This window comes from Myotis daubentonii, chromosome 5 (assembly GCF_963259705.1).
Source record: "Myotis daubentonii chromosome 5, mMyoDau2.1, whole genome shotgun sequence".
Classification (NCBI taxonomy): Eukaryota; Metazoa; Chordata; class Mammalia; order Chiroptera; family Vespertilionidae; genus Myotis; species Myotis daubentonii.
This window is the reverse complement of record NC_081844.1, coordinates 2,604,807-2,631,849: the sequence shown is the minus strand read 5'-3', so window position 1 is coordinate 2,631,849 and position 27,043 is coordinate 2,604,807. Positions and strand designations below refer to the sequence as shown.

At 57.4% G+C, this 27,043-nt stretch overlaps 1 protein-coding gene across 1 annotated transcript in view; it reads left to right on the top strand.

Moving 5' to 3' along the window:
- The first annotated feature begins 5,045 nt into the window (after positions 1-5,045).
- The window catches only part of PRSS12 (serine protease 12), a 60,651-nt gene continuing 38,653 nt past the window's right edge, over positions 5,046-27,043 (top strand). Inside the window, exons 1-4 of the mRNA XM_059695564.1 lie at positions 5,046-5,636; positions 16,931-17,069; positions 21,561-21,733; positions 25,279-25,435. Coding sequence (XP_059551547.1) covers positions 5,168-5,636; positions 16,931-17,069; positions 21,561-21,733; positions 25,279-25,435 — 938 coding nt within the window. The 5' untranslated portion in view covers positions 5,046-5,167. The remainder of the gene's footprint in view (positions 5,637-16,930; positions 17,070-21,560; positions 21,734-25,278; positions 25,436-27,043) is intronic.

Here is a 27,043-nt window from a genome sequence, read left to right as displayed (position 1 = left end):
GAAAAGTGTTTTAATCCAAATACTCGTTAGTGTCCATTAACATTCATGGACAGAGTCGTTGGGAGGGAGCGAGAGGTCAGGCGTCCACATGATGGGAGCCGGGCTGGCTCCCCACTGTCCTGGTCTCAGAGGAAATTAGGAGAGGCAGTAGGAGACAGGATATGGGGGGGGGGGGGCAGAATCAGGACATTTCCTGCTTCCTCCAGGTGCTTTCACAAGGCGACTGCGTGTGAGGGGCTGAGAGTCCAGGCCGGCGCAGAGGCTCTTGTACCGCACCCGGTTGGCATTTACTGGTACCGCGTCCACAGTTGACGTGCGTGACGTCAGTGCCGCCCTCAGAGGCCTCTCAGGCAGGGTGACTGCGGCCGTGGCCCTGGAAGGAGGGGGACTGCCAGACCCACGGGAGGCGCGCTGAGCCAGGCTGAGCGCCAGTGTGTGCCAAGGCGGAAATAGCTTTCTGTGTGTGATGTCTACAGCTAAACCTACGTCTATATTGATCTTCCTCATCTATTAGCATGTGTAATTTGCGTGACCCTGGAGATGAATCTGTAGAATTAATTCCCATATAGGGATTATATCAAGGTTAGAGGAATTTTTAAGAACATTATCAATACTAAAAGAGTTTTATTGCCCTGGCTGGGTTGGCTCAGTGGATAGAGCGTCGGCCTGCCAACTGAAGGATCCTGGCACATGCCAAGGGCACATGCCCGGTTGTGTGCTCTATCCCTAGTGGGGGGCATGCAGGAGGCAGTTGATCCATGATTCTCTCTCATTATTGATGTTTCTATCTCTCTCCCTCTCCCTTCCTCCCTGAAATCATAAAAATATATATATTTTTATTATTATTTTTAAAATATATTTTATTGATTTTTTACAGAGAGGAAGGGAGAGAGATAGAGAGTTAGAAACATCGATGAGAGAGAAACATCGATCAGCTGCCTCCTGCACACCCCCTACGGGGGATGTGCCTGCAACCGAGGTACATGCCCTTGACCGGCATCGAACCTGGGACCCTTCAGTCCGCAGGCCGATGCTCTGTCCACTGAGCCGTTTGGTCAGGGCTATATTTTTAAAAAAGAGTTTTATCAAATTCAATGTTAAACAATGAGCCAAGTAGAGATCAAGTGGTTCTCGGGAGCATATGGGTACGATGAGGCAGCAGAAGCTGTCTGTTGCTCTTGGACACCATATGCAAGGTCAGCAGCCCTGTCCGTGGTTATAGGATACTAGGGGCCCAGGGCACAGATTCGTGCACCAGTGGGGTCCCTCAGCCTGGCCTGGGGGATCAGTGACCGCCACGCCACCGCAGCCCAGCCTTACCCACCAGCTCGTTGGGCTCCAGCCCACTGTCCGCGTCAGTCCTGCAGAGCATGAAGTAGTGCACGAAGCAGCAGGTCGCCCGGGAGGAGCCTGAGCCTGGGCCGAACACTGCACCGTCCCGCTCGTCCCGGCTCCGTTGCGCCTGCCGCTGCCGCTTGGTAGGCTCGCTGCCACTCGGCTGTGGTCTCCACGCCCGTCTTAGGGCGATACCGGCGTGCTCCTGACTGTGCAGCCACTGCTCGTCATTGCGTGGTGTCAGAGAAGTGGCCGCGGGCTCTCACCCAGTCAGTCCTGATGCTGGGACTGGGAGCCATGAGCCTGGCGCCCGTTGGTCAGCTGAGCGGCGCTCCCACCGTGGGAGCGCACTGATCACCAGGGAGCAGCTCCTGCATTGAGTGTCTGCCCCCTGGTGGTCAGTATCCATCATAGCTGCCGGTCGACGGGTTGCTTAGGCTTTTATATATACTAGAGTCCCAGGGCATGAAAACTCATGCACTGGGGGTTGGGGGTCCCTCAGCCCAGCCTGCCCCCTCTCACAGACTGAAAGCCCTCAGGAGATGTCCTACTGATGGCTTAGGCTTTGGCCCACTCCCCAGGGGAGCCTCCCTCTGCGGAGGCGACTGGGCTGGTCAGGGGAAGGCGCAGCCCCCATCACCCTGCTGCTGGCCGCTGTGGCTGCCTGCCCTCGGCCCTCACAGCCACGGCAGCTTTGTCCAGCAGGACGTTGGGCTGTCTGGTCTAATCTGCGTATTATGCTTTTATTATTATATGTAGACTATAGGTCGGGTGCATGATTCGTGCACCGGTGGGATCCCTCAGCCTGGCTTGCACCCTCTCGCAATCCAGGACCCCTCGGGGGATGTCAGACTGCCAGTTTCAGCCCAGTCCCCTCAGGCCTGGTGGGATCGGGCCTAAACTGGCAGTCCGACATCCCCCGAGGGATGTAGTAGTGCGTGAAGCTGCAGGTGGCCAGGGAGGAGCCCGAGCCCGGGCCGGGCACCATCCACGCAGAGGTGCGGAGAGCTGCGGAGGCGGGAGAGGCTCGCGCTGCCACAGCTACGCTCACCAGCTATGAGCCCGGCACCTAACGCCCATTGGTCAGCTGAGTGGCGCTCCCACTGTGGGAGTGCACTGACCCCCAGGGGGCAGCTCCTGTGATGAGCGTCATAGCTGCCGGTCACTTAGGCTTTTATGTATATGGATGGCCTCACGCAGGGCGGTGTTGCTGTCACAGGCCTCGGACGTCTTCATGGCCAAAGAAGACGGTGGCCATGTAAGGCAGGGGCATGAAGTGACCTCCTGCGCACAGGCGGCCTCTGCCTCTGAGTCACTGCCGTTCGTCCAGCAGTTCGCTGCTACTTGCTGGACCTCTTACTTACTGAACTTTCAACCAAGTATTCTGTGTCCTCTTAATTGTGCTCCTGCCTCTCATGTCCGGGTCATGTCTTGTAACCTGTCGCCTCCCACAGCCCCTAAGCCAGCCCTTGGTGTGGCTGCCTGGGATTGTACAGCCGACCTGCTGTTATGCCACGTGTTTAAAAGCTCTGCGCTTTCTCAGATGCAGGCAGCACCCAAACTGCAAATGGACCTTTCCCCGAAGTTATTTTATATGTTGGTTTTTGGAATTCCATAAAAAAATACGCTCTCAGTTATATTTCCAAGCCGTACTACACAAGAGCTGTTGAGCCCATATGTATGTGAAGTGAGCTGATCCCCAAACCACCACCACGCCAACGTTTCTTACGGCGCACAGTCGCCTCGGGAGAGACAGCGAGGCTGGTGCATGGTGCCCACGTCCACGCCCAGACACCCACCTGCCTGCTGCCCTGGGTCTCAGGCGGAGAGGCTGGGTGAGCCCTGGAGCCACAGGGGTGCCTGATGGAATCCGCTGGCAGAGGGGACAGAGGGATCGCGGGGCCTCCCCCGCCCCGTCCTCCCCACCCCGGTCACTCCGGGTGGTGGTGGCAACCTCCCTGGTTGCTAGGAGGGGCTGGGGCAGTGGGCTTCTCACAGCTCTAAGGAGATGGAGTCGCTTCCCCTACTCTTTGACTTAGAGGGTGTGGGAACCTGAGGGGAGTGTGCTGGGCAGAGCCTAGTGGAGGCGGGAGCAGGGGCAGGAGAGGATTTCTCCCTGCACCCCACACCCCTGCAACACACAGGGGCCTGGCAGAGGTGCGTGGGACGGGACACCCTACACTCCAGGTGGGCAGCAGCAAGGCCGACTGAGGAGCCGGAGGGATGCTGGCAGAGGAGGGGCGATGAGCACACAGCAGGTCTGCGCCCCAGGAGAGGACAGAGCCCACACTGAGCGCCCTGAGCTCACGCCCCTTCCACCACCGCCGCTCTGTTTTCTGAGAAAGGGGTTCCGGGCGTAAGGGATGAGATCCAGATGCCCTGCTCTGTGGGCAGCCCGTTCAGTGGAGTAGCCCCAGGACCTCCAGCCCCCCTCAGGTTCCATTCCCCTCTTCAGCTCGCAGAGTTGTGGGGCTGGGCCTGCTTGCTGCCCCAGGAGGGGAGGGAGCAGGGGGTGGGAGCCACTGGGGGGGGGTGAGGGGAGGGCAGGGGCTCTGCCAGCCAGGACGGCCAAGCCTGCCCTGGGCCTGCAGTGAGGGGCAGAGGAGGAGAGGCAGGGAGGAGGTGTGACTCCCATTGGAACTGTCACCTGTCACATCCAGGGTCTGTGCCATAACGCTGCCCACCCTCCTCCTAGAACAAATCCTCGACCTGAGGTTCTGTGCAGAGGGTGAGCTGAGCTGGGTGGCTTGAACTAGGTGCAGGGTGTTCATGCGTTTCCCACGGGAAACCTAGGTTTTAAGGATAAACAGCTGAGCTAGGTGTCCTGCCGGCTCACTGCGCAGGGGTGTCTCCCCACCCTGCGCGGGCCTGGCGGGAGGACATGCCTTCCCAGGGCTGAGCCAGGACAGCCGCCAGGGGAGCGCCAGGCAGCCAGCTCCAGTGGTGGTCAAACTCGGAGCCAGCTGTTCGCGGAGGCGGCTCCGGGGAAGGGAGGGCGAGCCCCCGGCAGCCACCAGCCCCTGCTCTCAGGCCCGGCTCTGGCCTGGCCCCGGGAAGGGCAGGTGTGGGAGGCGGGCTGCTGGGTCGGGTGCGGGCCAGGGAAGTCTCAGGTTAGAGAGGGAAGCGGTGGTCGGAGCCCTCGCTGCGCCCAGCATAACCGCACAGCGGTGCTGCCGACCGGGGAGAGGGGGCGGCGGGAAGTGGACGCGCGGGCCCCCCCGCCCCCCGCCCCGGGCCGGTGGTGCGGATTGACTCCCAGCGAGTGTTGACGGGGCGGGCGAGCGTGGGCAGCTCAGCACCGTGTCCGCGGCAGGAAGCGCCCGCCGGGCAGCGCGGCGCAGGGCAGCGGCTTCGCCCTCCTCCTCGGCTCCACGGCTGCAGCCCGGGACTTGTCGGGGGAGGACCGGACCCAAACGCGCGTTTCTCGCAGAGACCGGCTGGTGGGGCGCGCGCAGGGTCAGGACGGAGGGCGGCAGGCCGGGGCCGCCGGGCGCGGCGAGGTCCCGGCGGGCGGTGTCCGCGGCCGCGGCGGGTCTGGGCGGCCGGGCCGGCCCCTCGGAGTCGGCGCCCGCAGCCAGGGGGCGGCGTTGCGGCTCCGCGGCTCCCCGCGCTCCCGTCCGCCGGCCGGTCCTCTCCGCCGCGGCGCCCGCGGAGCTCCAGCCTCAGCGCCCGAGCGGCAGGCGCCGGGGAAGGAAGGCTCCGGGGGGAGGGGCGGCGGGCGCGGGTGGGGGGCTGCGGGGACGCGGAGCCCCGCCCTCCCCTCCCGCCTTCAGGACCCGCGGAGCCCGGGGCAGGGGCAGGGGCCCGGGCCCAGCTCCGCCGCTCCGGCACCATGACGCCCGCCCGCTTCGTGGTGGCGCTGATGTTAGGGGCGCTCCCCGCCGTGGTCGGCTCTGACCCAGTCCCCTTTTACCCCCTCCACTACCGCCATCGCCACCGGCCCCCGGCGGGCCACCCGTTTCCTTACCCCCTTCCCACCCCGCGGGCGCACGCCCCGCACCCCGGACCAGCGCCCCGCGCGCAGCGCCCGCCGGCCCTCCACGCGCCGCACGCGCCCCCGACGCCCCCTGGGGGCTGCCCTGCGGGGGGGCCCTGGGCCAACGTGACGGACTCCGGCGCCCCGTGCCTGCGCTGGGCGGACGTGCCGCCGCTCCTGGAGCGATTGCCCCCGGCGGACTGGGCTCCCCTGCGAGGGCAGCGCCACAACTTCTGCCGGAGCCCCGACGGCGCGGGCCGCCCCTGGTGCTTCTACCGGAACGCGCGTGGCCGCGGGGACTGGGGCCACTGCGACTGCGGACACGGTGAGCGGCCGGGGCGCGGGGACCGGGGCGCTGGGAGAGGCGGGCGCCGGGAGAAGAGGGAGAGGGCGTGGGGTGGCGGCCGGCGTGGCCCAGAGGGCCGGTGGCCGCTCCGAATTCCCAGCCACGTGCCGGTGCCTTGGTGTTAACTTTGCAAGGTGCGCTGTGCGGGCGTCAGGGCGCTGGCTCCTCAGCCAGGGCTGCGCTCGGGTGCCTGGATGTGGTCTTGTTTCTGTCTGGCGTGTGTGTGTGTGTGTGTGTGTGTGTGTGTGTGTGTGTGTGTACGCGCGCGCGCTTTATCTAGGTCAGTTTGCCTTAAAGGTGTTACAATATTTACGCAAAAGTGGCAGGTTTTTAACTACTTGTTTCAGAAAGGGAAATATTAAATCTAATATGCTAATCTATAACCTTTCCCCCTCCCCAGACCCCTATTTGAAAACATGTAGAGCTTTAGCCTTACTTCAAACATTGACCTCTATTTGGAAAAGCATGACGCCATTTCTGGGCCAAAATATAACTTGTGAAAACGATGCCCGCGTCTGGGGCGGAGTGTGGTCAAGATCATCAGTGAGTGAAGGAAAAGGGGGGGGACAGCGCGGGCTCAGGGAGAAGCCGCTTGCTGAGTCCAGGGCAGCGTCAGGGACAGGGACGCTCTGCTCGCTGTGCGTGCTGGCGGGGTCGGGGCGCTGGTGAGGAAAGGCGGTGAGACTTCTAGTTTTGTGGTCATGAAGGCGTCACCTGGATAGATCTAGTGAAGGTGAATCACCTGCCTTAGCAGACTGCTTCGTTTTGAGCTTGGGATTTTGTTTCCTATGAGAGCCTCCTCCTCCTCCTCCTCCTCCTCCTCCTCCTCCTCCTCCTCCTCCTCCTCCTCCCCTCCCTCCCCTCCCTCCTGCTCCTCCCCCTCCTCCTCCCCTCCTCCTGTAGCTGGGAAGAAAAAACGTATGTCCTTCAAACTTTAAATTTTCCTTCAAAAAAAAAGGAAAGAAGGAAGGCCGCTCTCCACGCGAGCTGTGGGCGGGGTGCTTGGTGGAGGTGAGCGCTCAGTGCCGTCCTCTCCGGAGTGGTCGTTTATCTGCGCCTCCGATTGCATCAGCTCTGACCGAAAGGAGACTGAGAGGCAGGGGAGACCGTTATCCTTCACCCACAGGATGAAGTCATCGCTGCGCGTGCTCCGTGGACAGAATGCCAATGTGGCTGTGAAACATCTGAGGCCGTGTTGAGCCGAGCCCTCGCACTGTCCCATCGTCTCCCGAGAGAGGCTGTTCGTAGTGAAAGCTCGTGTGTAACGAACAGCGCACAGCGCCTGCTTTTCATTTCCCGCTGCTGTTACGGTCCTTGGCGTATGTGCAGGGAGAGGAAGGCAGAAACGCAGGAACTCAGAGCTGGGCACCGCAGGGCTCTGTTGCTCTCTCTGCCTTTACGTCCCACCTGAGGGAGCTGCTGGTCCGTGGGCTGCCCGCTCGAGGTGGTGACAGCAGCACAGCCTGCGACGCCTTACGCCCACGGTGAATCCCACCAGACAGAACCCCGAGCCGTGGGGTCAAGGGACGGACACGGAGACAAAAGAAACCACCCAGGTGGGAGGTAGATGCCCCCACCCGCCCCCCACACCCCACACCAGGAAAGCCACCGGCTGGCTGTGCGCTCGTTTCATTGCTTTCACACTCGGTCTTGTAACTCATTCTGTCATTTCCCATTCGCTTACTGATTGGGCATAACTCATACCTTGCAAACGACGGGCGATCCAGAGCCCTGTGGCTTTCTTGGTCCTGCCTTCGCTTAGGAGTGAGCTGAGCGCGCGGGTGGCGGGAAGAGTATGGATTGTGCGTTAGAAACCTTGGTGTCTGCGGGCTCTGCAGGGGCTGCGCAGTGCTGGGACCCTCTCTTAACCCCCGGGCTTTGTGCCGTTCCGGAGAGGAGCGGCTGGTGGTAGGTTCACTCGGAGGCCTTCATAGCGCTGAGCACCAGCGGGGGAAGGCGGCCTGGCCCGTGGGAACAGCTGTGCGGACGGGCATCCGCGCTGTGCGGGCGCGGGCAGAGCGTGCTGATGTCGGTTTCCGCATGGAGTCCTCATGGCAGCATTACCCGGGAGCACCTCTGCCCCCGGCCACTTTGCTCTCCCCCTCCCGTTACATAATCATGCAGCACAGCCGTGTGGCCTGAAGGCCTCAGGATTAACTGGAACGAAAGGAAGGAGGAAGGGAACTGTGTTCGGTCCAGGCTATAAGATTTCTAGCCTCTTATGATTTACAAATATCCAGGATTGTCTTCCTTTCCTTTTTTACAAAAAACAACTAGGACAAAAGGAAAGAAATTTGTAGTAATGAGATCCCACCTCTAAGAAGTGAGCTGGAGGCAGAGCCACGGCTCCAGTGGCGTCAGCGGGAAGAGGAAGCGGCCGGGGGGCGGAGAGCTGGCTGAGGCCTCGCTGAAGGGGCAGCAGGGATCCCAGGTGAGCTGGGCAGGGCCGGGCGCTCCTGGGGCAGGAATGTCTGAGAAGGAGAAAGGTGATGCCTGGGCCCTGGTCGAGGGAAGCTTGCCAGTTAGTACTCAAGGGTCCCCGGGGGAACGGAGATCCGCAGCAGCCCCAGGAGCAGCTCTCACCGTGAGCCTGGCCTGGGAGGCACCGGGGCCTGTGATGACACACAGACCTGGGCTCTTGCCTTCAGCGGCCCCAATTGCGTGATCCCTGGACCCACTCAGTCAAGGTGCTGTAGATGCTGAAGAACCCTCCCACCCCCCGCCCATTACATTCAGGGAAACCCCGGCCGGAGGCATCAGAGCCCCCTGAATACACGCACAGTGGTGGTCAGGGGGCCAATAGGGTCCCCCATTCTGTGGCCTGCTGGGTGAGGGTCAGGCATGTTGGCTGTGTGGGCTAGACAGCAGCACCGCAGTGTCCACTTGACTGGTGTGAGGTGACAGCAGCCTGGTTCACAGGGTGCGGTTCGTAGCGGGAGCCAGGTGTGTGCACATGTCTACAGGGGGAGCCAACAGCAGTGAGGCCCCCACAAGGAAGGGAAGTCACTCTCCTCTCCCGCCATGGCAGGCGGCAGCTCGCTTCACTGCGGCAGGGGGTCCTCCCCATGACAGCGCACGTGGATCCCGGCTGGAGGCGGCCGATGCCTGAGGGTGAGACAGCTCAGCACCTCATAGTGCTCTCATCGTAAAGAACTCATACAGCTCAGCACGCAAGCCCATTAAAACATGGGCAGAGGACCTAACAGCCAGCTCCCTCAAGAAGACACAGATGGCCAACAGTGTATGACAAGACGCTCAACCTCACTGGCTATTAGGAAAATGCAAATCGAAGCTACAGTGATACCACCTCACACCTGTTAGAGCAGCCATCACCAACAAGACAAGCACTAACAAGAGCTGGAGAGGGTGTGGAGGAAAGGAACCCTCATTCACTGCTGGTGGGAATGTCAACTGGTACAACCACCGTGGAAAACAGTATGCTGGTTCCTCATAAAATTAAGAATGGAATTAGCATATGATCCCGCAATCCCTCTTCTGGATATCTACCTGGAAAACTCAAAAACGTCTATTTGCAAATATATATTCCCTCCTATGTTCATCGCAACATTATTCACGGTGGCCAAGACATGGAAACAACCTAAGTGCCCTGAGATAGATGATTGGGTAAAGAAGATGTGGTTCATATATACAATGCAACACTACTCAGCTATAAAAAAAAAAAAAAAGGTGAAATACTGCCATTTGCAGCAACATGGATGGACCTTGAAAATATCATGCTAAGTGAAATAAGTCAGAGAAAGATAAGAACCAGATGATTTCACTCATACGAGGGCTATAAAATGGAAACTCATAGACAGACAGTAGTTATGGGGGTTACAAGAGGGAAGGGGGTGGGGGAGGAGGTAAAGGGTAAAGGGGGCCAAATATATGGGGATGGAAGGTGATCTGACTTTGGGTGGTGAGCACAGGATGTACTGTACAGGTCATGTGTCATAGAAATGTACGCTTGAAAGCCAGGAAGTGTGTAGCCTCTTTGGCATCTTACTCTTCTAGAGTAGTATCTTCCTCCCCCTCCTCCTCAAATTAGCACAGTACCAATAAGAATTATTGTATGCAAAGCACTAGGTAATGCGAGTTTTTCCTCCTACAAGCCACGCATGGACACTCGGCCTCCACGCTTTTAGTGAGGATCACAGAGTGGCGACTGCTGACTCTTGTAACACGGCAAGGATAGAGTCACTGAGTGTTTGCCGCGTTCACAGTGGGAGCAGAACCTGCAGGGCTGACTGAGAAACCGCCGGTCCTCTGGTTGCGGACACCCACAGGCTGGCCGAGTGTCAGCGGGACCCTGAGCATTTCCGTTACCTTTCCTGTGACAGCTCCTCTGGGAGACAGGAGAGTATGATGTCATCACCCAGTGACGGACAGTAGAATGGTGACACTCATGCCATTTGCTCATGTGTGAGCAGTTCAGACACGCAGTTTGTGAAATTTTCTGCGAGGGTGGCGCATGCATCTGTTGTGAGTATAACCTAACTGAACAATGTGGAGAATCTCCTTCTTTTGCATAATACTGTATAATGTTTTAAGCCGAAGAATAAGTGATAAGATTTATAAGCTTCTAATAAGCCAGTGTAAGCGGGTAGAATTGCTATGCAGAGTATGCATTCTCATTCTGAGCTAGAGCACTTCCGACTTCTCTCCGTACTGACGGCACCTGCATGAATAATGCATGGCAGTTAGAATGAATTATCGATGGGACCTGATGGAGGCAGATGCAGGCCAGTGGGGTCTCGGCTCGGGACTGCTCCGTGTGCTAAAAGTAATTTTATTTCATTTTGATGAGGCGTGATTATAATAAATCTGTTTCGCCATGCCTAAACAGGTTTCAGTTATGGGGAAATTTAATCATAGACAAAAATTCTACCTTAGTACTGTCCGGTGGGCTGTAGGAAAAAACAAGATCAAAACTAACCTCGCCTCCCCGACCGAACTTGAAAAATCCAGCTAACAGCCCCCCGATTCAGTTCTTAGGCAATATGAATTTTTTGTATATTTCATAATTAATATAGGAAATGACCATTTAGCATATTTTCCCAGTGTTGCTTTTGGTATAAGACATAGTTTATGTTTAATTCATTTGTCAAATATGCGTATTAAATTGTTTAACATGTAATAGGTGTTTTCTTAATAGCCCATAAACTGAAATTTCTATATCACTTTCAGTTTGACATATGCTTTTATCAAGGATCGGCATAATAGCTTGATGTCACCAGCATTTTCTCTGATTCCATCAGGACAATGAAAATGCCTAAAATTAATTATTTTGTGCCTCTGTGAAGTTCAGTGATAGATGAGAAAGGATAATGTGTGATAATGTCAAATTCCTTTTACTCATTTGTCAAACTGTGATTTTAAAAGACTAAAGATATTTATTATTAATTCTATTCAGAAAACAGTATGGAGATGGGTCTTTGTTTTTGCCGCTTTTTGCTTCCTCTTCCAGGGAGTCAGTGCTGTTCTGTAAGCGCATCTTAAGAAGGTCACTACTTAGGCACGTCTTTCCCTCCGGCTGACTTTGGAGGGAGCTGGATCCGGGGAGCAGGACGGCTGCCTGTGGTTTCTCTCCTCCTGGTTCTTGCAGGCCCCCGGAATCTGGAGGGTGAGGGGTGGATTGCCCAGGAGGGGGTATCATGACGGCTGGGTGCTTGGGCTGCTGTACTGAGCCCCACAAACTGAGTGGCTTACCCAACAGGAACGTTCTGGTTCACAGTTCTGGACACTCGGAGCCCAGGACAAAGGTGGCTGCCGAGCCAGGCTTCCCATGGCCCCGGTAGGCCCTGTGCTGGACTCTTCCCCCCCATCCCCTGGCTCCAGTGTCAGAGGGCGCTCTCCCCTGTGTGTGTCCCCTTCCTGCAGACCTCAGTCACACCGGGTCAGAGCCCATCCCGGTGACCTCATCGTAAATGACCACCTGCGAAGACCTTGCTTCCAGATGAGGTCATGTTCGCTCGGAGGTCCCAGTGCCAGGACGTGGGCAGCTTTGGGGGGACGGTATTCAAGCCGTCACTGTAGCCTGAAGAACTGACACCCCGTGAGCCCGCGAGGGGCATTGTTCTGGCCCTGCTCCTCTCTAGGCCACCTGCGTCGATGGAGGGGGGCCGCGGTAAAGGGAGCCCCCTGCAGTGCCCTTCTGTTCAGGGAATTCCCGTTCTTCAGCCAACTTGCCCGTAAAGCACATTCTGTAACGTGAAGCGTTTATGTGCCCTTTGCTCTATAAGCCTGGAGATAAATCCCCATGGAAGGAAAATAACGGTGAAGGACAGTGAATTCCACGTCTGGCAGACAGTGAAGGTAGCAGAATTCCGAGCATCCTGGGACCTGGACGTGTGTCACCTCAGCGGCTGCACCACCAGCCGACTGGCACGGCGCACGGCCTGTGGCCTTTGCACCGGCTCCTCCCATGAGCTCAGGCTCTTGCCATCGCGCGGAGCTTCATGGTCCAGCTTCTGCTCTCCCTGGTTGGGTCTGTGTGTTGACTGTGCCTCTTACTGTTGACCCACAACCCCCGCTTGAGACTTCAGATTTTAAATTATTATCGGTGCACATTTTAAAGAAGAGAAGAGTTCTACCCAGTGCCCTCGAGAGACGTAAGGCAGTGCAGGCCTGGCTCGCTGGGTGTGGTCCAGAGGCCTGGGCTGAGGCTGGGAGCGCGGCCGGTGCGCAGCTGCGGGAGCGAGCAGGGCTCGAGTTCTGATAATCAGAGATGGTGACAATTGAGCAACATTGGCCAAACAAAAGCTATTGGTCTAGAGCAGGGGTGGGCAAACTTTTTGACTCGAGGGCCACAATGGGTTCTTAAACTGGACCGGAGGGCCGGAACCAAAGCATGGATGGAGTGTTTGTGTGAACTAATATAAATTCAAAGTAAACATCATTGCATAAAAGGGTACGGTCTTTTTTTTTTTTTTTTTTTTAGTTATATTCATTTCAAGCGGGCCGGATCCGGCCCGCGGGCCGTAGTTTGCCCACGGCTGGGCTAGAATTTATTGAGGATTTTGTTGTTAGTAGGAGAGCAACGGAAGGGAGTTCACCAGGCGTGATCCTGCTGGGTGCTTTATCGTTTCCCATTATTTCCAGGGAGCGAAGGGTACGTCCCCTTTACCTGGTGGTTGTGCACTTACAGATTCGTGCAGACACGTGCTCCTGACAGCTGTGCAGCTCACAGGGCACAGCAGCGCCCCCTGGAGGACCAGTCTCAGGCGCGGAGAGCCAGGCAGCCTGCTCCGGGGTGTCCAGCACACACTGGCTTCTCCGCTCCTGCCGGCCGATGGTTCCCGGGGAGCTGGCGGGTTGCGGTCATACTTCACGCAGCATGGTGAGCGCGCGGGCATGGCGTGAGGTGTGGGGTGGCTGATACCCGCAGCAGGAGCAGGTGCTTGTGGCATCGCAGGCTCTTCGCGGAGTTTGGAGCCAGGAGCAGGCGCAGGGGCTCCAGGGGGCAGTGCCCAGGGCTCCATAGCTGCTCGGTGACTGGGTCCTCCACAGTCGGCTGAGGGAGATGAATGACGGTGTTGAGGGCCTCCATCACGTGGGGGGAAAGGGGCCACACGCTAACCTGACGACTCGGGGGAGGCCTGCAAACTCAGAACTAAAGTAACTTCAAAGGAGGGTCTGAAACGAAAACGTTTTTTTAAAGTAAAAGCAGTTTATGGTGGGTAGTCACGTTCTGGGCCGGAATCTTCCTGACAAAGGTCAATCTCGACCTTAACGGAGCCTGCCTATGGCCTTTGTGCACCTGCCATCACATAGCATAGCATTGGAAGGTCAAAGTCATTGCCCTTTTTCCGGGCCCCTCAAAGCACAGGCACCCCTCTGCAGAGGCCACAGAGCCCCTCATTGCTAGTGAGTTGATTGCTGACTGTTAACTACCCTGCACCCACCTGTGTAAAAGAAGCAGGTGTCTATCATTTTACTCTCTATCCAATCCCAGAGGTTCCCCCCTTTGCTTCCTCCTGCCTCCCTAATCTATCACCAATGGATGTCATGTGACCCACTTACATCTATTCAGATTGCAATGTATCAAACAAGGTGAAAAGCCACCATTCTCCAGAGCATTATCTCAATCCCTTGAGAGTCTGCTTCCTGCCAGTTGTTGACAGTTTGGCTCAAATAAACTCACACTCATTTTTCACAGGTTTGACTGTTTCTTATGTGAAGGTGACAATCACCTCAGCCATTTTAAGAGAATAAATGAAGCGAGGACAAAGGGAAACCAAAAACAAATAAAAAACTACCACCTACCTTAAATACAGATAGTTTAAATGGTGTGTTCACACTTTACCATTTTGGAGCATATCATTATACTTATTTTGTTGTTAATCCTCACTCAAAGATATTTTTTTTATTGATTTTAGAAAAAGAGAGAGGAAAATAAATACACACACACACACACACACACACGCACGCACGCTAGAGGCCCAGTGCACAGATTCGTGCACTGCTAGGGTCCCTCAGCCTGGCCTGCACCCTCCTGCAATCCGGGACTCCTTGGGGGATGTCAGACTGCCAGGTTCGGTCCAATCCCCTCAGGCCAGACTGAGGGACCCCACCGGTGCGTTCGTGCACCAGGCCTCTAGTATGCCTATAAGATCTTTACTATCTTTCTCCCCTCCCCCTTCCTTCTGATAGTCATCAGTCTGTTCCATGTTTCCATGCCTGTGCGTTGAGCGTTTGCCCCCTGGTGGTCATTGCATGTCATAGCTATCAGAGTCGGAAGGCTCCTTAGGCTTTTATACACATAGATGGATAGAGAGAGAGAGGGCCAATGATTGGTTGCCTCCCACACATGCTCAGGCTGGGGGTCAAACCTGCAACCGAGGTCTGGGTCCTGACTTGGGAATTGAACCCACAATCTTTTTGTTGTATGGGAAGGTGCTTCAATCAACCTGGCTTTTAATCAGGCCAGGGCTACATTGATTAAAAAAAAAAAAACTCTTTCAAAAAATTGTTAGAAGAATTGGGAACCTCATGGAATTACATACCATTAAGGAATCCTCTGAGTCCCAGGTAGATCTCTCAGAATATGTTAGAAATTGCCGTGGCCACGCACGAGGAAAGGGTGAACTGTGCAGGGCACATGTGCATTGGGATGTGGCGCTGAGGATGTGGCGCTGGGGGTGTGGCGCTGGGGGTGTGGCCCTGGGGGTGTGGTCCTGGGGGTGTGGCGCTGGGGGTGTGGTCCTGGGGGTGTTGTCCTGGGGTGTGGTCCTGGGGGTGTGGCACTGGGGTGTGGCGCTGGGGTGTGGCGCTGGGGGTGTGGCTGGGAGTGTGACACTGGGGGTGTGATGCAGGGGTGTGGTCCTGGGGGTTTGACACTGGGTGGGTTCTGAAGGAGAGTGTGTTAGTCAGACAGCAGGTGCATTGCAGAACTGTCGCACTATGATCCTTGGTTGAAGGGAGGCGGGTGAGGCTGCAGGTGTCCCGTCCTCAGCAGGTGCAGCTCAGCGCGGGCCCGGCTCTCGGCACCTGCGCAGCCACTGAGAAGCGCGGGGATGAGATGGCTGGAGGCTGGCAGCGCTCCTCTGCCTTAGACCCCTGCGTGGCGGCCATACATGTGATGCAGTCCTCCTTCCTGCCCCCGGCTGCCCTGACCCTAAGGTGGCACGCATGCACCCTTTCTCGTGCCAGCCGCGTGCACCCTTTCTCCTGCCAGCTTCATGCACCCTTTCTCCTGCCAGCCGCATGCACCCTTTCTCCTGCCAGCTGCGTGCACCCTTTCTCCTGCCAGCTGCATGCACCCTTTCTCCTGCCAGCTGCGTGCACCCTTTCTCCTGCCAGCCGCGTGGCGATCTGGGTGCTGGTTTACCGTGCACTGTGGTTATCTCACCTGCGTAAGAGTTCCAGTTTGTTGTCACAACCAGACCTTCCTTCCGGCCTTGACATGCGTCATTCAGTGGAGGTGTGTTGGGTTAGCAGAGATAATAGGTTAAATATCTCTCTCACTTGTCTGCGTGAGGTGAGCAAATGGAGTCCTTGGAATGAAATAAGCTGCTGGCATGCGTGGTGTGCGTGCTGCCATGGCCTGTGTGGGTCTTTGTAGGCGAGATTGTGTGATGAAAACACATTGCAGCTCAGCAAAGCTCTCCAGACAGCTCACACGCAGGGAGGGCCCCCCTGCTCAGCCTGAACTGGGATTGGCGTGTGACTGTGGCAGGTTACCCGCCAGGTGGACCGGCCCAGGGCCCCACAGTCAGGCATGGCCGCGATGCTCGTCTCCATGGATCACCGCCTTCTGTGTGCGTGGGGTGAGCGTGTTATCGGGAGGAACTGGACGTGACTCTTCGTTCCATGCTCAGGGATGCTGGTGGGAGGCAGTGATGGTTGGTGACGAGGCTGCAGCAAGTGGGATGAATGGGTCGTTGGTGAATCTGATGTTTTTGGAAAATCATTTAAAATCCACACATAATAACTTGGACATATGCAAAACATGCCCCGGTTGTGGGTGGGATTTAATCTCTTCATTTCCTTAACTTTGAAAGGAAGGCCTGTCTAGGAGGCTTGTCACAGGACTTGGTGAAATTCCCGCGGTTGTCTGAGTGCGATTCTCATGTCCATGCCCCAGTTGCTCTCCTGAGCACCTGCCGTCCCCCAGACCAACGCCAAGACAAGTACAGGCCTCGCTGGGCCCACACTGAATGGATGAAACGCACTGACATTTCCGCTCCTTTAAAGACGGAAGAGTGTGAGGCAAACTGTGGCCTCTAGAGCAGCAGAGTGGGGTGCTCTGGGGGGGAGCACACCAGCCACCCCACCCGGCGACGGCCCCTGAGGCCGACAGTGGCCACTGTCCCCCACACAGGGCTTGGGGATGACTGCATGATCTTTAGGTCGAGCTGCCTGAGACTGAAGGGGGAAAAGCCCTTCCTCCTTCTGGTGGAGGAGGAGGCGGGGAGATGGGCTGCGCCCCGCCCAGGAGCGGAGGCCGGGCAGGGCACTGGGTTCATGGCTCAGGGCGCACGGGAAGGCAGGAGGGGACTGCGAGTGATGAGAACTTCTCCCCTTTCGGAGTTCCAACTGGACTTCTGTTTGCCCAGAGAAAAGCTCCGTATAATTAGCACTGACATGCGGATGGTAATTACCAACACAAAACAAAACTAAAACCCACCCACCCCCGCTAAGCCTCCTGTAAGGGCAGAAGCTTGAGCCGTGGGGGCCGGTCCCCGTGGCCGCGGAGAAGAGGGATGCTGAGGGGGGACGCCGGGCGCCCACACGGTCACTGCATCGAAGGGCTGGGATTCTTCCCGCTGCAGGGGCCGTCCGGCTTCGTGGCGGCGCCGACCGGGTGGAAGGCACAGTGGAGGTGTACGCCAACGGCGCGTGGGGCGCAGTCTGCAGCAGCCACTGGGACGACGCGGACGCTGCGGTCGTCTGTCACCAGCTGCAGCTGGGGTGAGTCCGCGACCTCGCCCGGGCTGGGCACATGACCGGGAGCGAGTGGGCACCATGGTCTTGTGGGAAGGTTCGTCCTCCTTCCTCATCCCACTCTGCTCAGCAGAGTTGCTGAGAAGGGCCGGGAGGGAGTGAGCTCTTGCCCTCACTCTGTGTGCCCACGGCACTCCCCGCTGGCCACGGCGCTCCCGGCTGGCCACGGCACTCCCCCGCTGGCCATGGCACTCCCCCGCTGGCCACATCACTCCCCGCTGGCCACGGCACTCCCCGCTGGCCACATCACTCCCCACTGGCCACGGCACTCCCCCGCTGGCCACGGCACTCCCCCGCTGGCCATGGCACTTCCCGCTGGCCACATCACTCCCCACTGGCCACGGCACTTTCCTGCTGGCCACGGCACTTTCCCGCTGGCCACGGCACTCCCCCACTGGCCACATCACTCCCCGCTGGCCACGGCACTTTCCCGCTAGCCACGGCACTCCCCCACTGGCCACGGCACTTCCCTGCTGGCCACATCACTCCCCGCTGGCCACGGCACTCCCCCACTGGCCACGGCACTCCCCCACTGGCCACATCACTCCCCGCTGGCCACGGCACTCCCCTGCTGGCCACAGCACTCCCCCTCTGGCCATATCACTCCCTGCTGGCCACGGCACTCCCCCACTGGCCACGGCACTCCCCCGCTGGTCACATCACTCCCCGCTGGCCACGGCACTCCCCCACTGGCCACGGCACTCCCCCGCTGGCCAAAGCACGCCCCTGCTGGCCACGCCTGGGCCTGTTCCTTGGTCAGGAGTGAAAGCGCCTCTTGGTCTTTCTCTTTCAGCAGATAGTTGTTTAGTCCTAGGAAGCGAGGACTTGGGTTCTAAGAACGGGAATACCTCAGAGGCGGGTCGCCCTGATTGCTGCCACTTGCTCTGAACTCCCTTCAGCCCCCAAGCTCCATGCTGTGTGAGAAAGAGGTGACCTTCACCTGTGCTCTCGTCCCTGATGGTCGGGTGACGTGGGCCCCCCAAGGAGCTGCCCGCTCCCTGCAGCCCTGGGACCTCACTAAAGTGGCCCAGCACCCAGCGCCCCTCCCCTCCATTTTGGAGCAAAAGTTTTATTTTTGTTGTTATTCCTATTGTTCTGTTTTTGTGTCTGATTTCTGTTTTCTAAGGTCACATGCCATATGTTTTTCTTGGCCTTTTTGACCAGAGATCTTTACAAAGCATCTTCTAGCCTGCCAGTGTGGCTCAGTGGTTGAACCAGGAGGTCACAGGTCAATTCCCCAGCAGGGCACATGCCCGGGTTGCGGGCTCAATCCCCAGTAGGGGAGTGCAGGAGGCAGCCAATCCATGATTCTCTCTCAGCATTGGTGTTTCTCTCTCTCTCTGCCCCTCCTTCCTCTCTGAAGTCTATAAAATATATATATATATATATATATATATATATATATATATATATATATATATACACACACACACACACACACACACACGCACTCTCTCTCTCTCTAGCGGTCTGGTGCATGAATTCGTGCACCAGTGGGGTCCCTCGGCCTGGTCTGAGAGATTGGGCCAAAACTGGCTCTCCAACATCCCCCAAGGCAGTGGTTCTCAACCTTCTGGCCCTTTAAATACAGTTTCTCATGTTGTGACCCAACCATAAAATTATTTTCGTTGCTACTTCATAACTGTAATGTTGCTACTGTTATGAATTGTAGTGTAAATATCTGATATGCAGGATGGTCTTAGGTGACTCCTGTGAAAGGGTCGTTTGACCGCCAAAGGCGTCACAACCCACAGGTTGAGAACCACTGCCCCAAGGGGTCCTGGATTGCGAGAGGGCGCAGGCCAGGCCAAGGGACCCCACTGGTGCATGATCAGGACTGGGGAGGGACACAGGAGGTTGGCCAGCCGGGGAGGGACCGCGGGAGGGCTACAAGGTGTGTCTGGCCCATCTTGCTCAGTCCTGATCAGCCGGACCCCAGCAGCAAGCTGACCTACCAGTTGGAGGGTCTGCCTCCTGGTGGTCAGTGCACATCATAGAGAGCAGTTCAGTGGCCTTAGCATATCATTAGCATATTACACTTTGATTGGTTGAATAGCTGACTGGTCGACTGGACACTTAGCATATTAGGCTTTTATTATATAGGTTATATATATATTTTAAGAAAACTGCAGGTCTAAAAGACTGAAAGAAAGGTTTGCAATTTAGAAATATTTTGCATTAATAATCAGTGAGTGATAATCTATAATAATAAAAGCATAATATGCTAATTAGACCGGACAGCCTTCCAGATGTCCTTCCAGACGACCTTCTGGACAAAGCTGGGGCTGCAAAGGAAGCCTGGGTCCCGGGTGCCAGAGGGAAGCCGGTGCCGGCAGCCGGGGGAAGGAAGGCCCACTCTTGCACGGATTCCGTGCGTCGGGCCTCTAGTCTCTAATAGGATGATACCAATGAAAAGATTCGTCAGCCCCAGTGAAACCAGTGAGATTTTGCCAGCTTCCTCCTGCTTCCCATGAGGAGGGTGAGGCGTGAGTATTCAGGAGAGACAAACCTTGAAGGCAAGTTTTGTTGAGATTTTTTATTAGAGCAGCAAGTAGGGTTAATGTACCTAGTTACTTGCTGATTTTAAACGTGAGCGTTGGTCTGAATCAGGAGGAGAGGCGGAAGCTGGGGCCTGTAAGCGTGTGCTGGTAGGAGTGGTAATTCTGATTTTATCAATGAGGGTTCTGTCTCAAAGAATGTTGACTTGAGCGTCTCCTAGGAGAGCCTGAAGGTGTGAGCATCGGTGGCGCTGTCCGCGTCTTCCTACGGGCACATCTCCCTGTGCTTTGGTTCCCTGAGAACCAGGGAGGAACCCTGTCCCCTGAGGCTCTGACCTGGGGAGGCAGGAGCGCCGGAGGGGCCATGGACTCTGTGAGCGACCTATCCGCTGCCGGACGGAAGGGTGGCTGGCCTCCGTTCTGCAGACGCACACTCGGGCTCACAGTGCCCGCTGTGAACAGCGCCCGGGAGGGCGAGTGGAGCCCAGACTCCTTGCCGGCAGGACAGTCATGATGCAGACGTGCTCCCGGCATGTACTGCTGCATGGCCGGAAGCTGCTGCGTGGAGACAGGCAGAGAGAGTGCCATGTTAATCAGACAACCGTCTCCTCTATTTTAAATGCAACATCCATCTGTACATATAAAAGTATGACCATTAGCTGTGCTAAACGCAGAGCTTATCTGCATGTTATTAACTTACTAATTGGTAAAAGGCGTGCTGGCATATACTGTATAGAAGGTTTTAAATGTGAATGGATTGCCTCTCGGTACATCTTGCTTAGATACAGTGGTGGTAATCATTTTGAAATGCTGGGCTGAAGTGCTGGAGTGAGAAAGACTCTTCAGGCTCCAGCTTCTCCTTTTCCTCATCTGAAGGCAGAGCGTGTGCAGGCCCAGCTAAGAGTGACCTGTCACGTCCGAAGGCCGGGAGTGTGCAGGCCCAGCTAAGAGTGATCTGTTCACGTCCGAAGACCGGGGGTGTGCAGGCCCAGCTAAGAGTGATCTGTTCACGTCCGAAGACCGGGGGTGTGCAGGCCCAGCTAAGAGTGATCTGTTCACGTCCGAAGGCCGGGGGTGTGCAGGTCCAGCTAAGAGTGATCTGTCACGTCCGAAGGCCGGGGGTGTGCAGGCCCAGCTAAGAGTGATCTGTTCACGTCCGAAGGCCGGGGGTGTGCAGGCCCAGCTAAGAGTGATCTGTCACGTCCGAAGGCCGGGGGTGTGCAGGCCCAGCTAAGAGTGATCTGTTCACGTCCGAAGGCCGGGGGTGTGCAGGCCCAGCTAAGAGTGATCTGTTCACGTCCGAAGGCCGGGGGTGTGCAGGCCCAGCTAAGAGTGATCTGTTCACGTCCGAAGGCCGGGGGTGTGCAGGCCCAGCTAAGAGTGATCTGTTCACGTCCAAAGGCCGGGGGTGTGCAGGCCCAGCTAAGAGTGATCTGTTCACGTCCGAAGGCCGGGGGTGTGCAGGCCCAGCTAAGAGTGATCTGTTCACGTCCGAAGGCCGGGGGTGTGCAGGCCCAGCTAAGAGTGATCTGTTCACATCCGAAGGCCGGGGGTGTGCAGGCCCAGCTAAGAGTGATCTGTTCACGTCCAAAGGCCGGGGGTGTGCAGGCCCAGCTAAGAGTGATCTGAGCTGAGTCCGACTGGGCTCCAGGTCTCACGTGCATGACCCGCTCCTCCCACAGCCCCGGTCCCTCTTTATGTGGGTGTATCTGCCCATTTTCTTCTAAAACCTGCGATAGACGTTAAAGCCACATGCATACCGTGGCTTCAAGACTGACTGAGAAGATGGCCATGGGTAACCCACCCGGGTTGTCATTTCCTTGAAACTTGTGTAACCCACGTGTTTTCCTTTCTCTTCCACATCCATCTTTCTGGGTTTCTTCCATTTTTAAAAATCCAAATGATGTGACAAAAGTGCACCCCGCTTTGCTAAACCTAACGTCGATCGTTGTACTTCCAGGAGAAAGGGAGTCGCAGAGCACACCCCGCTGTCCGGGCTGGGCCGCATCCCCGTTCACTGGAGCGGCGTCCGCTGCCGCGGAGACGAGGAGAGCCTCCCGCTGTGCGCCAGGGACGCCTGGCGGGGCGGGGCGTGTCCGGGGGCGGCCGCCGTCAGGTGCAGCGTGTCCCACGGTAAAGGGGTTCATCCGTGTTTCCTTCCATGGTGTTGTCAGCCTGGTTCCAGGGGATGGCTGTCTCTGTTACGCCACTTCCCGTGAGAGTGAGTCCAGACCTGAGCCGGCATCACCCTGCTCGGTCCTGGTTAGCCTTCCCTGGGAGTGTGTCTCCTGTGCACGCCTTTCGGCCGCACACTCAGCGTGTTTTCTATTTTCCCTGATTCGCTGACGGAAACAGTATGTGCCGTGCAGGACACGCTTGCTTTGTTGATGGGAAATCATGATGGATGCGTGATAGAAAGTCAGCCGGAGGCCAAAGGGAACCTGCAGCAGCCACAGCTGTGCTCACGGCGGGCGAGAGGGGGTCATGCGCCCGTGTCCCCTGTGGGTTTTGCAGGATGACTTCCCCCGTGGGTACGGCCTTCGTTAAGCACCAGGTACCGGGCACGAGGCGACCGGCAGAATGGGTTCAGCCCACAAGGCCTGTGCTCGTAGGGACGGACGTAGAGGAGGGAGCAGCTGCCGTCACAAAGGCTGGTGTGTTTCCGGGGACCAACGTGTGTTTTAATGGGCAACCCAGGGCCACCGCACCTCACAGAACCCCTTTTTCAGTGTCCTCGGAGGCCCCAGGGCAGCGGGCCTGTGTGAGTGCAGGTGTCAGGGGGAAGGCAAGCTCCCACCCCAGAATGACAGAGGCCCGGGTTAGGGGCCTCCCGGTGAGCTGGCCGGAGGCCCGAAGCTGGGGCGGGGGCCAGGCGGTGCGCTGTCCGCCCTGCAGCCCTTTCCTGCGGGCGAACGGTGCAGGGTCTGGTCTGCCCAGCGGCTGTCTGGTATTTCCCTTCCCTTCCCGTCCCCACCTGTGGGGAGGCTGCCCTTGGCCGAGCATGTGTTTGCACGGCTGCCTCGAGCACGGGCGGATGGGGCTCCACGGAGCACTGCGCTTTCCTGCATTATTGCTTGTGTTCTGTGCTCACCGGGACGGATACGATGTTACATTTTCAAGTAGAGAGGAAGTGAAGTCTTAGAAACAATAAAGAGAGAAACAATCTCTCTTTCAGGATATTTCTCTACTTCTTAAAAAAGTTCTCTCTGCTCTCTGTAAGCAGTCCGCTTGTTTAAACCCTGGTTGCAAAGACAGAGTTGAGGTCACTTATCACCACATATGGCACAGGAAGTTGAGACAAATTGGAAGTGAGAATGAGAAAAAGAGGCTCTTATGGTAAAGGACACGGGAGTACGAAAGCAAATCGCTCGGACCCGTGAACACGGACTTCGCCTCCGCGCCCGCGGCAGACTTTCCGTGCGCGTTTGCAGTTGGGAGGTGACATTTGGGCCTCGTCCTCTGGGACCTGCCGCTGTCCCAGCGCGTGTGGGGGCCGCTGTGCGGGCACTGGCCCGGGAGCAGCCGCCTCCGTGAGAGCCTCTGGGAGTTACTTGTCCGCAAGTCCAGCAGGACCCAGCTGCCTCCCGGAAGTTCTCTCTCCAGCGATGTTGTGTGTTTGTGGGGAGGATGTGGGATGTTGACTTCCTTTTGTCCTCCAGCTTTTCTCTGTTTTACAGTTACTCATACAACCAGAAAAACCACATGCTTTCAAATAAAACACGGCATTAAAAATGCAAGGTAGTGTGCCATAATGGTCCTGGGCTGTAGGAGATTTTAAATTTCCTCTGAGAATATTTTGTTTTTCTCTATTCTCTAAGCTTACCTATGTGCAAAGGGGAGGGGAGGCAGGGGAGAATGCAATAACTTAAGAAACTTACACTTTAAAAAAATATATATATATATTTTATTGATTTTTTACAGAGGAAGGGAGAGGCATAGAGAGTTAGAAACATCGATGAGAGAGAAACATTGATCAGCTGCCTCCTGCACACCGGCCACTGGGGACGTGCCCGCAACCAAGGTACATGCCCTTGACCAGAATCGAACCTGGGACCCTTGAGTCCGCAGTTCGACGCTCTATCCACTGAGCCAAACTGGTTATGGCGAAACTTACACATTTTAAAATTATTTTTCTGTATTTTCCAAGCCCTGGAAAGGCAAAATACACATGACTTATGCAAATTTGTTTCCTACCATAATTGGGCCATCAGTTAATGATGGGAGCAATACACGATGCTGGGAACAGCCATGCTTACTCAGCCTGTCTTTATTCTTTTGCAAATACGAGCCCGCGACCTGCATACGCGCATGCAGCGGACACGAGTGTGTGCCGAGCGCGTGGGCCGAGCCTGCCCCGAGCTGGGCTGGTGCTGCAAACGCGCACACACGTCCAGGTGCCGGCTGAGAGCCTCCGGGCCAGCCAGCGTGTCTCCTGTGGCTCAAGGGGTAGCATTCAGCAGGAGGTGCCACTAAGCCCCCTAATAGGGACCCAGCTGTTCTGACCCTTTTACCACATCACAGCCTTCATTCCAGAAACGGCAGCCGCCTGCTGTGTCCCAGGCGCGTTCTGCGGCTCGGAAGTCCAGCACTCTCCCCACTCTGCCCCCCCCCAACCGCCCCCCCCCCCCCCCGCTGCCCTCAGCCAGGCTTCTCCCCCCCCCCCCCAGTACAGCCTTCCTGACGACCTTGGCAGGAAGCGCCTGGAGGTGAGGGCTGCCCAGGACCAGGGCACCCGGGCACCCCCTGGCACAAGCAGGCGCCTCTCCGGCCTGCGCGCACCTGTGCTCCGGCCCCTGGGTGCTGGGTGCCTGGGCGCCGGGACAGAGAGGCACTCTGTGCTGCACCCCACGTGGCGTGTGACCATCCCATCACGCACTTAGGGGAAGGCGGCCCGAGGGAGACGGGGGCAGCCAGTGGGGAGGTCCCAGGGAGGCTCCCAGGAGGACGTTCGGAGTGGAGGACGGCGGAGAGGGGGCACCTGTGACGGCCTGTGGGGCCATCACTCCCACAGAAGGAGCCGCCGGCGTGCAGGCCCGAGGCCGGGCTAGCGTCAGGAGTTCGGGGATGGGAGGAGGGCAGGGTGGCCATCCTGACAGAGGCAGGAGCGGAGGGAACTTGAGAGCGAGGGGCCAGCTCGGGGCACGGGCTACCGAGGAATCGGAGGGAGGACCGTGCTTCCAGGCACAGGATGGGACTCTGAACCGGCTCCTGCCCGAGACACCCACCACCGTGGCATGAGTGTCAGGCGCCCACTTGGCCTTGGTTTCTGCGGATGTTCATGTACGTCTGTGCTCAAACAGGCTGCTGCAGACTGAGTGCCCTTCATGGTGGTTACAGGTCGGGAATGCCCAGGCGTTGGGAGAACAGTCTGTCCCCACGGCACTGCCAGGCACACCCAGCGTGCTCCCCGCAGGGGCGGGCGGGTCCCCCTGGTTCCCGAGGCCAGGCCGCTGGGACAGATGCGTGGGGACGGACGGCTTCCTCTTAGGAGCGGCTTGTGTGAGCGAATTCAGTGTGGAGCGCGCCCACTGGCTGAGATGAGCGCGAAGTGGATGAGTGAGAGCCGCATCACGGACGTGCCTGAGTGAACACCCCTTCCCTGTGGGGGCTGGGGAAGAACTGGGGAGCCCTCATCCGCCGCCCTGTGTCATGGGGTGTCACTGTCTCTGATTTCCCAGGCGCAGGCCCCGCCTCCCCCGTCCTGCGCCTCGCAGGCGGGAGCAGCGCGCACGAGGGCCGCGTGGAGCTCTACCACGCCGGCCAGTGGGGGACCGTCTGCGACGACCAGTGGGACGACGCCGACGCGGAAGTCATCTGCAGGCAGCTGGGCCTCAGGTTGGTTCTCCTCGTCCTTGTTCCCTTTCGCTTTACCGTTTGAACCTGGGATTTCCTGCCCGTCGCCAGGTGCTGTGCGTTCAAACTGCGCGTCCTTAGTGAGTGGGAAATGCCAGCTTTGCGCTTCCTGAAGCCTGCGGCTCCCCAGCGGGGACGTGTGCCCCGCGGTCCCCTCTGTCCTGTCGGAGCTCCGAGGATTTTATACCCAGGGAAGCTGAGCCTTGCACTGCTTCTCATAGCAGCTTTGCGTTGCTCCTGGCAGCCACAGAGACCTGTCAGCCACAGAGACCTGTCAGTCACAGAGACCTGTCAGCCACAGAGACCTGTCAGCCACAGAGACCTGTCAGCCACAGAGACCTGTCAGCCACAGAGACCTGTCAGTCACAGAGACCTGTCAGCCAGAGACCTGTCAGTCACAGAGACCTGTCAGCCACAGAGACCTGGCAGTCACAGAGACCTGTCAGCCACAGAGACCTGTCAGTCACAGAGACCTGTCAGCCACAGAGACCTGTCAGCCACAGAGACCTGTCAGCCACAGAGACCTGGCAGCCACAGAGACCTGTCAGTCACAGAGACCTGTCAGCCACAGAGACCTGTCAGTCACAGAGACCTGCCAGCCACAGAGACCTGGCAGCCACAGAGACCTGGCAGCCACAGAGACCTGTCAGTCACAGAGACCTGTCAGCCACAGAGACCTGGCAGTCACAGAGACCTGTCAGCCACAGAGACCTGTCAGTCACAGAGACCTGTCAGCCACAGAGACCTGTCAGCCACAGAGACCTGTCAGTCACAGAGACCTGGCAGTCACAGAGACCTGTCAGCCACAGAGACCTGGCAGTCACAGAGACCTGTCAGTCACAGAGACCTGGCAGTCACAGAGACCTGTCAGCCACAGAGACCTGGCAGCCACAGAGACCTGGCAGCCACAGAGACCTGTCAGTCACAGAGACCTGTCAATCACAGAGACCTGTCAGTCATAGAGACCTGTCAGTCACATGATGACACCGCAGCATCCAGCTTCTCCCCACTTTTGACCTCTGCTTCCTTATTTGTTGGGGTGTGTAGAACAAACAGTGTTGCTTGGTGTGCCAAGGAGATGGCCCCCATGGGCGGGCAGTGCAGGTGTGCCGTGGAGAGCGTGGCAGTCCGTGCTCCCTGCCGCATGGCGTGGAGTGGGGGGACTGCCCGGGACACGGTGCTGCGCCCCAGGTCCGCCAGCCCCCCTCCAGTGGTTCTGGATGTAGGCACAGCGAGCCGAGGTGTCTCTGACATTCTGTTAGGGGGCTTTTAATATTTGGCATTTTCCCTGACCTTGGGGCTTGTCACTGAGCCCTGTGGGGGCATCTCTGTCCGCACGGCTGTCAGGGACCGTCCCTGGCGGTGGTCGTCTTTGGAATGTGAACTGTCTCCACTCGTTTGTCTTTGGCAGTTGTTTTTGTAAATCACCCGCCTCCTTTGAAAAACTCTATGTTTATATTGAAGTATTTTAAAGTAAAATATAGACAGTTTACCTCTAAATACTCCCCTGTGCATCTCTTAGAATGAGGACATTGTGCTGCGTGGCCAGCTGACCCTTATCGCAAGTGACCATTCCTGGCGGTGCCTGAC